Raw genomic sequence first — 12,225 nt, 5'->3', positions numbered from 1 at the left:
GCATTGAAATGCCTTGTAAAATGTTGTTTGATGTGATGTTATGTTCACCTGCAGTTTTGTTATGTATTTTTCCACATCTCTGACAGGTGTTTAGCCCATCACTTTGATACACTGCAATGGGCAATAGGGGGCTCCCCTGTCAGAAGTTACATCACACAGAAGAAAATAGACATACTGAATGTTTAGGGGAAAATCATTGCATAACAAGAATTTATATAATATCTGAATATACAACGTACCTGACTGTTTGTCTCACAATTTGAAGATTCAAGAGCTAAAAAATATCAACTCGGTAAGCCTTGCAGTCTTTGTGCAATGTGTTGTTTGCATTTACAGAGACCACAACGATCAGTACATTTCAGTGGAATTTCTTTGAAAATGAATTTCCTATGTTTCAAATGTGTAAGTGAGCTCTGTCCTGAGCAGTTTGCTATACATGTATGTCTGAAATCCATGTGTACATGGATAATCCTTTGATTCAAGTTGTCCACGTTCACCTTTGTTCACCCTTGTGTTTTCTGATGACTTTTCAAACGGCCCCACATTAGGATATATCGTCCTCCCAAGATGGTGGGAGTACGGAGGACCTGTACCCCGATGTGCCCCAGCAGGTAAACCTGTGCTTACTGATCTCCATCTGAGGCCACTATTTGTTTGTGTATGCACTGTATGTGTGTGTGTTTGTGTGTGTTTGTGCGTGTGTGTGCGTGTGTGTGCGTGTGTGTGTGTGTGTGTTTCCTTTTTTGTTTGTCTTTCTTTTCCCTTTTGTTTTTCCTTCAATCAAACACACACGCATGTGAGGAGAGGAATTACTCGGAAGTCTTAGTCCCATACATAGGCCAAGCAGTCAGTGTACCACTGTGTGAAACTAACCAACAACTCGATCAGCACGTGGTCAAGTTCAGATACCCATTCTATGGTATCTGTGCATGTGGCATGAGAGAGAATGGAAATATACCTTTTTTTTCTAATGAGCAAAGGGTCATTCATTCCTACAGTGAATTTTGCAGTTCTTTTGCTTGCATTTGTCATGGATACGATAAGGCAGCACATAACTGGTTTCCATTTAAAGGATGTTGCGACATCTGTTCTACAGGGTTTCAGTGAAATACAAGGACATGTGATTTGTGGTAATCATTGAAGTCTCTCAGTATTTGAAACCAATGTAACATTTATTGTTTTTAATCTACTCTCTAAAATCATGGTATTCCAAGACTGGATAACTCTTCTTCAGTTGTCTTCTCTCCTGTATTCTTGAAGCAGCAGCAATGTACACCTATTTTGGGGTTCTTTTATTATTATCATTTTTTCTAAGCAATGCACAGATTGCAGTCCAGGATTTCAGTGGAGCTAATGCACCTTGTTTGCTTATATTATATGTATTTAATGGTCATAGAAGTGACAACGGCTTCTATGTTGCACTGTGATTTTGATATGTATTCTGTCACCTTGAAAGTAACATACTAACATTCTGCACTTTTGAATCTTTTTTCTTTTTTTTTTTCTTTTTTGCTGTGACTTTGGAATGGACTTCATGGACAACTATATCAGTGTAAATATTGATGATACATTGTATTCTGAGAGAAAAAAAAAATAAAAAGGCATGTTGTAAGTTATTATGAGTGGAATGAGGTACGGATGTTAGGGGAGGTTGTCAATTTGCTAAATGAAGGCTTGCCATACTATTCTTGTACCTTAGCCTACCTGGGCATGACAAGAAATGATAGAAACACTCAATGAGAACAAGAGTGAAACAACAACAGCAAAAACAACACTAATACATAAAGTACAACTACATTGGGTTTTCTACAGCAGAGATCTTTGCGTTGAGCCGTGGTACTCAATGCACTCTTGGTTGTGTTCTGTTTTACAAAGTATCCATAATTTAGAGGACATTTTTGCATGTAATCATTCATAAAGTCTGCGCTTCCACTTTAACTATGCGAAATTAATCATATATACAGGTACATGCACATTCATGCACACACACACACACACACATATGTTTATTTTATAAATATATAAGTGTGTTTGTGTTAAATGGATGTAAGTATACATATATAGAGCAACTTACGTTGTTGTAGACAACAATGTACATCCTTTCATCTATACATACAAGTACATGTGTAAATACATTGTATGCACATAATTATTTAACTTTCTGTTTTAGAGAGGGGGCCTGCAGAGTGGAATATATGAAAGGTTATGACACAATCAATGCAATCTTTTGTAACAAACATTTGTTTGTTTGTTGTTGTTTTTTGGTGAGGAAAGATGGAAAAAATGTTTCCTATCTTTTTTTTTTTTTTTTTTTTTTTTTTTTTTTTTTTTAGTGTACGCTTGTAAGAATATGGATAGTAGTGGAAGCAACACGGTGAAGCAAATGAATTGTAGACTTTTATTTTTTTATTACATTCTTGGATTTTTGTTGTTGTTGTTGTTTGGTCACTGTTGATATTCCCACAGGTAAATGTGTGTGTATGAAGTGTTTTTTTTTTTTACAGTTCTTCTTCTCCTCCGTTTATGCATGCCACTCACATTTGAAAGGATTTGGCTGGGTCAGCCTCGACGGACACTTTACGTTCCATAAAATCCACAAGTAGCGGGAATTCGTTCCCAGAAAGCAGACCCCAGGTAACAGAGTGGCGCACCCACTTTTTTACAATTTTGTTATTTGAGGTGGTTGTTGTCCCTCTTTTTTTTTTTTTTTTTTTTTTTGCTCTTTTGATTTTCTCAGTTTATTTTTTGTTGGCTCCCAATCAAATTGCCCCTTCTGATCATCATGGCAGTATTTTCATATTCTATTGTTTTGCGTTTTCTTTTGAGGTTCTTAGTTTTGCATAACTTAGCCAGCTTTCACTTTTCAGTTAGATCAGTTTGGTGATGTTTTCTCTTAAAAGCAATGTGTTGTTGTTGTTGTTGTTGTTGTTGTTTTTTTGCTTCTTCTTCCTTGTGTTGCAAACTTTTTTCTTTTCTTTTCTTTGAATTTCTCTTTGTCAGACTTCTTGCAGGCAGACGTACATGATTTTAGAAGCAATAATAGTTTTCTCTTGATGCCCTGCTCTTTCCTCAATCTTACCAGCAGTGCCCATGCTCAGTGCATTCTTGAATTTACCTAGTGCTCACATAGTTTTCCATTCGTCCAGTCTCCTTCCAGCAGCTTAAAGCAATTTGCTACTGAATCAAATGACAATTAATCTCATTTGCCATTTTTTAACTTGCTAACAATTCAAGTGCAGTTGTCATCATAAAATATTAACAACAAACCAAACCAAAGTTTCTCTGAACTGTTCATCTATTCTGTCAGTGCTAGAATCTTCTATTGAAAAGAGATATCCCTATGCTTTGCCATGCCCTGGTGATCTTATGTGAAAACGCAGAGTAAATATAAAGCATGAGGTGTTTTCACCCATACTTTCCTGTTTTCCCCCATATCTCCTTTCCTTTATTTTTATGAATTTTGCTGTAGCACATGATGTTCTGATGGTTAATCGTGCCCAAGTGACTCTTGCATTTAAAATCATGCTTTATGTGCCCCTTGTACACACATGGAGCTGAAATATCAAGTTCATCTTTAGGCTGCATTTCTCTCAGTGTTCAGCAAAATCTTCATTTTCACTGGATTTCCAAAACAGAACTGTAATGACATGTTTTGTTTCAAGGGAAGATGTGACCCCAATAGATATCAAAATGAGCTTCAAGACTCGCACCAATGAGGTGCCCACATATTTTTGTTTTCTTTCTTGCTCATGCACAAGAAGTGTTCATGGATTGTGCGCGATATTGCTTTTATTTAGCAGCAGTCGTGCTTTACTCGCTGTTGCCAATATGAAAAGAATTGTATTTCTTCAAGCTGTCCCATGAATCTTCCGAGTGAAATTTCTATCATGCGCCTACCACTGGGTTTTATGCATGTTTGCCTAAGTGATCCCTGATTTTGCAGTGTTTAATCCTTTTTCGTTAATTTTGTGAGGCATTCATTTGCTTTTCCGTCTATCTTTCAAACTCATCCCCTTTAGTTTACTGATGTCTATTTCTCAAATCTCTACTCAGCCGTTTATCTTCCCTTTTGTTCATTTTATTACAGTGAAATGCCAGTAATGAGTTAAATGTGAAATATATGCTCTCTGTTAGGCATAGGTAATAGAATACATTCATGTTGAAATTTAGGTATAATGCTTACTGATAACACATAAACTTGATAATACTTTTTTTGTTCTGAGCAAGATACTGTTTTTGATTAATCTCCCTTTTCAAACAAATTGTGTTTCCCTGAGTTTGATGACTAAATATGTTTGTAATGACATCATTATCCTTTTTCACTTTGCCTACATTCAATGACAACACATGACTCTCTCAATTTAAGAACTTTCTTTCCTTATATGTAGTTTTCATAGCATTTCTATCATTCTGTTTGCTTTGATTTTGCTCCAGCTTTTTAAAGTCAACTTGAACATGTTATAGAATTGTACTTAAAAGACTAAGTTTGTCAGAGTAAAGTTTGAAATGTGGCCACACTATCATCAAAAAGCTTTACCTCATGATATGAAATATGTGCATATTCATATTAACAAGAAATTTAACATTTGTGGGTATAAATGTGGTATAGAACTGGGGTATAGATTTGTACTTCAAAGATAAACTTTTTTGGAGAAGAGTTTTAGATGTGTTTCTATGACATGAAAGACAATTCAGTGGGGATATGTTTGTATGTATGTGCTGTAGTGATCTTCTCAGTGGATATGTTGTTATCCCTTTAAACTCCAACTCCACAAGAAAACAGTTACATTGATAAATAAGATCCATGTATTTCAAAGAGTGAATGTGTCATCATGATTCGTTAGAAAAAAAAAATCATTAACTGACAGTTTCAAAGAGTATAGAACATGTTTAGCTATAACAGCATCATGCAGATAAAAAACCATTATGAGAGGGTGTAGGAAATATGCTATAAGCACTCTCAGTCCACACCATTATCAAAAAGAGAGAAAAAAAAGTTTACCTCACAATATGAAATGTGTGGTCAATATTGTATTTTTCAATCAAATCATCTGTATGAATAATCATTTCTTTTTTTAAAGTGATCACTCACATTCAAAACCTGAGAAATTTTACAATTTATTCATAATTTGAGTGTTATTGTAAATAAAATTTTATACAAATTTTGTATGTCTGATGTTACAGAATAGTGTTCATTGCATAAAAACATTAAAATTTGCTATCAGGAAATTTAATCCAGTGCACTGGAAGAAATCAAAGTTGCATGCATATCTTGTAAAATTTTTTTCTCTCTTTTTTTAAAGTATATTTAATGCAGCAATTAAGGTACAGCATTTGAACTGTAATGAAATGTCAAGAATTAGACTGTATATTCAAATATGTCATTATATTATGTACATTGTAGTCTTGATGGAAGCTTTTATAAATGTGATTCTAGCATGTGGATTTGTCTGCATGTAGGGTTTGAATTGGTACACATTCTTCAGCACTACAAAATAGCACAAACATTTCTCTATGCTTTTTCTGTATGTTTATGTGTGTGTGTATGTGTGTATGTTTGTGTTTGCATGAATTTTAGCACATTGAAAGTCTTATGGGATCACACTGAATATGCACAGTAAATGCAACCAATGGAATGGTGTGTACTTTAGGGGCACCTGTGAAATACATGTATGCATGATAAAGAATGGCCATTTTTATGTACACTTGAGGTATCATTATGCAGCTCAGTTATCACAGTTTTGACAATTTTCCCTTTAACATGAGCCACTAAGATATCAAATGGCATCTATACTCCAGTTACATTGCAATGTTATGGTTATCAGAGTGCCTACATTGTACATAGGTGTTTAAGTGGTAGAGTGTGTAGTAGCATGTGGCTGTCAGCAGTAGATATGGACACACTGTGTTAAAAAAAAATAATGTAAATCACCACTGTTTTTTTTTGTGTGTATATGTATGTGTATGACTATGTGTATGTGTATGACTATGTGTGTGTGTGTGTGTGTGTGTGTGTGCTGGCATGCACATGTATGTACATTTTATGTGTACATATCTTCTTTTTCTTTTTTTTGTTTAGTATTTCTCTGTTTGCCTAGGCATCTGTATGAATATTTCTTTCTTTTGTCAAAAGTATGAAACATATTTAGTGAAGGTATATATGCTTTTATTCATATATTTGCACACCCTGAATAGTACGTTGAGCACATGCACCTGTGATGTTCTTTGATGGCATATAATTCATGTGCTTTTTATTTTAATGCATTCACTTCCTACTGCAGGACTTCCCTTGGAAGTATGAATGTCTGAAATGTCTTCTTTTGACTGCAGAAATGTTTCTGTTTTGTCCAACAGTTTTTCTTTACTTTTTTTTTTTCCTAATGGCTTTCTATGCAAATTTTCACCCTCTTGCTGAGCGCAGGTTTGTTTTGCATGCTATCTTTTTGGATTCATTGCTTTTTTAATTTTTTTTTCAGTGGCATTTTAAAGAGTAACTTTACCCATAGAAAAAAAAATTAAAATTTTAAATTGCAATAATATATACCAGTACTCCATCCCCTACGAGATTCTATAAGCTCTGAAAACTCTGCACGGGACCCACTATGTTTGCGCAGTCAGTGGGATAATTTGTAAAACAAATTTCCTTGGTTTTTTAATTGAAGTTTTAACTCGAATTACTATGTTCGCAAGTATCATGCCAAAATATGTGGATCTTACTTGTATTCTGATGTTTTGTGTGTTCAAATTCTGCTTCCGCACATGCTCAAATTATGCATTTAAAATGGCAGTGTATGGATTTTTGTGGGTTTCTTCTCAACATGATAAATGACATATTTCTGAATGTCATAGTATACCAGGGCTTACTGAGTGGGAATAGTTAGCATTTTTGGTTGTTATTTGCAATAATGCATGGAAAATGCTGTGTTGACTTTAAACATCTATACATCTTTGTGAGCTGTGTTATAAACCAGTTGACTTTGCTATATATATAATTTGGCATATGTGGGCAATGACAGTAAAATAATGATAGACCAAAACTGGACATGATTTCACTTTTTGCATGGGTAAAGTTACTTTTTAAGCATTTTGTTTTTGAGGGTATGAGCACCATCGCAATTCCCATCTCCTTGTTCATCTCCTTTTTATTTCTTTTTTGGTTTTAGCAATCCCAGCACTGATATACAGTGACGGCACAATGTTTTTCATATTAATGCACATTCATGTTGATATTGCAATTCACAATGTGAGATTGTAGCAAGAGATGTTTTACTTATGCTCGTTGTAAAACATGAAATAGATTTGTTTCTTTTTCTTGCAAAGGTGAGTATTTATATCTGTTTGTGTCAAGTGCACATTAGGGTGAAGCACTATTGGTTGTTAATTTAAAAAAAGGTGTATCATGGCATAAAGAGATGACAAATTTCATTAGATTCTGGCAGCTTTCAGTTTATCCATGGTCATGCGTACATAAAACTTTGCAAGTAGGATTCTTTTTTTAATAGAAAATGCATCGAGAAATTTGAATAAATGAATATAATTATTAAGACAGTTCAGCAATTGTTTCCACCCTACTGAGTTGATTTATTGTATTTGTGCAACTCTTGAAAGAGAAATATCACTTTTAAAATGGGATTTTGCACCAACATTGACAAGTCAGTGTGAAGGGGGCTGCTAGGTTCAGTTTACTTAGAAGTCCATCCAGCCAGCCACAGTATAGACTGGTGTGATTTTCATAACTCAAATCATTACAACATAGACTTGTGACCCAAAACTGAAAGATGTAGCGTGAGTTCCCTAAGAGGCCGTAAAAAAAACAAAGCCTCTTAATCTGCTGACATGAAGAATGAAGACAGTCAATTATCAGTCATGCGTGTCTTCCATCATGCTTTATGTAAAATTCTGTTGACTTGGGCTGACACATTGTGAAGATGTTCTCAACATAATAATATCACTCTTAATTCAGGAGCAGAAGGGCGTAAGTCCACAGACTTGGTTCTGATGATGTCACATTTTGCTGCACTTGAGACACCCATAAATGACCTAAGCAACTTGTAGCTCTAACGAGTACTTTCCGTAGTGATGATTTCACCTTTTTTTGTTGGGTTGGAACCGGATAAATGTACAGTACATCTGAACCCTCATGCCAGGTGAGGTTGTTTAGAACCGGTTTCCATGGCGATGAAAGGCTATGACATCACACTGTGGTACTCCGTTTGCTCTGCGGGAGAAAATGACGCTAACTGATTTGTGTATCTGCATCTTACAGCTGGAACCCCTGGAGAAGAGGTGGATGATGGAGTCAGCCAAGGCCAACATTCCGGGTCTGATGGAGCTGTTGGACCAAGAACCAGGGCTCATTGGCAAGAAGGTTAGTTGGGTTTTTAGGTGGTGCAAGAATGTCTCAAGTGAGTTTGTATGTGTTGGTGTGTGTTCAAATTATCATGCACCTACTTGTATGTACATGTACATGTACATGTATACAGTGTGTGTATGAATTTAATGTCTGTGTGCATTTTTTTACTTGTTATTTGTATACTATTGTTTGTATGTATGTTTATGTGTTTGTGTGTGAGTGTGAATGTTTGTATAAATGTACTTTTCTTTCTGTGATGATGTGATTGGTGTCATTAGATGGTGCTCGTCGATTAAGGAGACCTGATTAAGTACAGATTGCTGGAAAAGCAAGAAAATGTTCCATGATGTCTCCACATGGATATAGATGCAATGTACACTCCCACACCACTGGACACACATTCATCCATATTCATGGGATATAGTTTGGAAAATTGCAGAAATATCCTGTGACTCTGTGCTGTCTACCAGTACATACACTTTTTTAAAGGATTTTTTTTTATCCGAATTTTGTTCAATATCACAGTTGTTTCACAATGACATGAATACAAGCAATGATTTTGTGTAGATCCATACAAACAAACAGAAGACAATACTAGTTAAGGATTTTTTTTTTTTTTAATTCAAATTTTGTTTAATATCACAATTGTTTTCACAATGACATGAATACAAACTATGATTTTGCTTAGATCCATCCAAACAAACAAAAGACTATACTAACATCTACGAATTTGTATTGAACAGTGTTACAATACATAATTACATGTACAAATGTAAGTCTTCCAGTTCAAAATTCACCTCGATCAACCTGGTCAAGCTTGGAGCTATGATGGTAGCATATGTGAAATTGTAAGTTTACATTTGAGCAGGATTTATACTTTTATGTCTAGTTCAATATTTTCCCCCTTATTCCTGTGCAAAGGGAGTTGCATACAATTCACCTGTGGCAAATCAATATTACTTTAATCCACAAGTTTGAGATACAGTGCAATCTATTTGTCTTACATCTGTATAGTTGTACTGCGGCTGCTCGTGGGTTAGATGCATTCCAGAATCAATTATTCATTGTACAGAGATTCCAACATTGCCCCCTTGCAGTTCTGGGCATCGTAAACAGGCTCGACTACATGCCAAATCAATGTGTTCTGTTAGAAAACATTCACCCGTTCATAATGCCCCCAATATTCTTCAACAGCCCATCAATATCAGTTGTATATACACGCATACCATTCCATTGAAATCTACAATGTGGTACCCCCATAATAGTTTGATCAGTGTAAACAACATGGAAAACATTCCTGTTTTGTTACATGCTACAACAAATCAATGTCCCCGCCAAAAAAGCTTTTGTGTACCATTGTATCATTGTATCAATCTTCTTTTCAGTTGAGATGCTGTGTTGATTCACCAGTTTTTTAGTTTAGTTTAGTTTAGTTTTTTAAATCCAGCCCATGCAGTCACAGATGACTAACACTTCTCCAACATCAAATTCCTAGGACAGATTTCTAAAATGGAGTGCCCCCCTTTCCCGTTCTACCTTTGTCCTTCCTACCACCACCCCAGCACACCCCCCCCCCCCCATTTTTAATGTGTGCTGTATTGATTTGCTCTTGAACTACCCCAAGAGAGCACCAGACAACACACACCTCATTGCTCACCCTAATTATCTACCAACCTCCGGTATTGTTAGCATCTTCCAGAGTAGGAATTCCCATGGCAAGGGAGCGAGACTGTCTACCCCATCTCATTGATTTCTCCATCTCTCTACCTTCTTTTTTCATCTTTCTTCATTTACTCTTCTGTTTTTATTGCAATCTTGTGAAGAAAAAGGTTTTTCACCTTCACTTAAAAAAAAATGGTAATTTTGAGACAGTGAAATGTCAATTAGAGGTCACTATTTGAGTCTATTTGTCAGTGCAACCCTTACCATCATCATCGAAATTCGTAAATGCATTTGCAGGTGAGAGCTTTTGCCCACTCTGGATGATCTTCCTACCTTTTGGAGAAGTGATGGTCAATACAAGAGTGAATAAAGATTTGTTTTCGTATCCAAGAGAATGTGCATTTCTTTACCTGAAATTTCTCTAGCGCTCTCTGTGTGTTTGAGCATGCATGTGTGTGTATGTGTGTGATTGTGTGTGCATATGTTCTTGTTCGGTTGGTCATTGCAGGGAGGGATGCCTCCCTGGTCATCGCATGTCTTGCAACATTAAATATCATGCCACTCGAAGATGAAGTGTGGTCTGTACTAAGAATGGGGTCAAGGAAAGCTGTTTGTAAACATGACTAGACAGAGAGGATGATAGAGAAAGAGGTAATTACAAGGGCAGAGACAGAGGCAACCACATAAAAGAGCTTGGATAGAAAACCTCATTCTATGCAAGGTCACTACTGCTGCACTCTAATTCTGCTAATGAACTTTTGAAAAGGGAGGTGGGAGTGGAGAGGGGGGTGATTAGTGTGCCTCAAGTGGGTTGTCTCTTGACTCCTTGATAGTGGAGACAGGTGGGGACGATGTGATACCCCTCTCTTCACCCTTTTAAAGCTTTAACGTAGCTCGCTGAGAGGAGTGATTATACCGTCTTTCCCCTTCCCCTTGTTTAGTACCACTGCAAGAATTGAAGAATGAGACCCCCAAAAAAGAGAAAAGAAAAGAGGGAATTAGTCTGGACTGTCCTTTCCCTGCCATGCCAGTCAGTATCTCCTTATCAAGAGGGACTCCATTATAACTGTCTTGTGGTGATCATTTGCTCATGATCCAGGCTTAAGAACGACTGTACTTGACCGCTCCTTACATGCAAATGAGACTTGACCGCTTCTGTTATGTCGTGACAGACCGGCGTGGTCGGAGGAGTGCTTCTTGTAGGGCGGAGATGCCTCACTCTTTAGAGCAAAGCTCCTCCACTCCATGTTCCAGGGATGATTTCAATGAACATGAGTAAGCTCTTTCATACAAAATAAAAGCAAAAGTGTCATCGAATTTCTGCTAAAGATTCACCCAAAGTTGCAGAATTTGATAAATTTATACCAGTCTCACACGTTTTCACAAAATGATGTACATTGGTCCTTGTCATAAATGTAAAGTGAACAAGAGGCTGATGATGTCGACTTGTGATGCCCCTGATGCCTTTTGTGCAAATATCCACTGAATTTCCTCCTTTTTTGTTGAGAAAAATAGAAAAAGAAAAGGTAATGTGCTAAACATTCTGTATTTTCTATGTACATGCAATGAAAGTTTCCTTTCAAGTGTGAGGTCATTGATACTTAATCAATGATCCATCAAAAGAAAAAAGAAAAAGAAAACCATCCACAAGAACATGATTTTTATGATACAACACACAAGTATGAAAATTTTGAGGCAATGGCGTCATGCCTCATCTGGTTGGCATAATTGACTTGGGTCAGTGTCACTGCTTGGTTGGAATGTGCAAAAAAAATTCAAAGTCTGTAACTGTCATCAACCTCCAGTAAAACATTCACTGTTTTTCTGCATCTGGCTTCTTGCTTCTTGATGACTTCAACATTTTCAGGGAGTGGAGTTTCCAATGAAAGTGATTTCTGTATGCCCAAGATTAGGTGGTCAGTGTTGCTGTCTGCTAGAGTTTAAGCACTCCATTTGGCATCTGCTTATCAGCTGGTCTGGTATAAGGACTAATCCTGTGTTAGGAGAGAATGGGAACCTGCCAAAATAAATTAATGAATGAAAAACATGAAGAAATGAATAGATCAATAGAGAAATAAACAACAAAGATGAATGATTAGATAAAAAAAACCCCACAATGTAAATTGATAAATTGATGAATAAATAGATAAGTAGATTAGCTGAATGAATTAATAAATAGATAAATAAGTAAATAAATCAATAAATAAATA

The 12,225-nt window shown here is 36.2% G+C and overlaps 1 protein-coding gene across 2 annotated transcripts in view; it reads left to right on the top strand.

Moving 5' to 3' along the window:
• LOC140232532 (uncharacterized) overlaps window positions 1-12,225 on the top strand; it is a 257,587-nt gene that overhangs the window by 81,075 nt on the left and 164,287 nt on the right. The window contains exons 8-9 of one of the 2 annotated variants that reach the window (XM_072312627.1): window positions 2,548-2,634; window positions 8,267-8,494. The exons of the other annotated variant lie outside the window; for it this stretch is intronic. Of the exons in view, the coding sequence (XP_072168728.1) occupies window positions 2,548-2,634; window positions 8,267-8,494 (315 nt within the window). Of the gene's footprint in view, window positions 1-2,547; window positions 2,635-8,266; window positions 8,495-12,225 lie in introns of those variants that run through there. 2 annotated transcript variants of the gene reach the window in all.

This window comes from Diadema setosum, chromosome 9, assembly GCF_964275005.1.
Source record: "Diadema setosum chromosome 9, eeDiaSeto1, whole genome shotgun sequence".
NCBI classification, from domain to species: Eukaryota; Metazoa; Echinodermata; class Echinoidea; order Diadematoida; family Diadematidae; genus Diadema; species Diadema setosum.
This window is presented reverse-complemented; position numbering and strand designations above follow the sequence as displayed.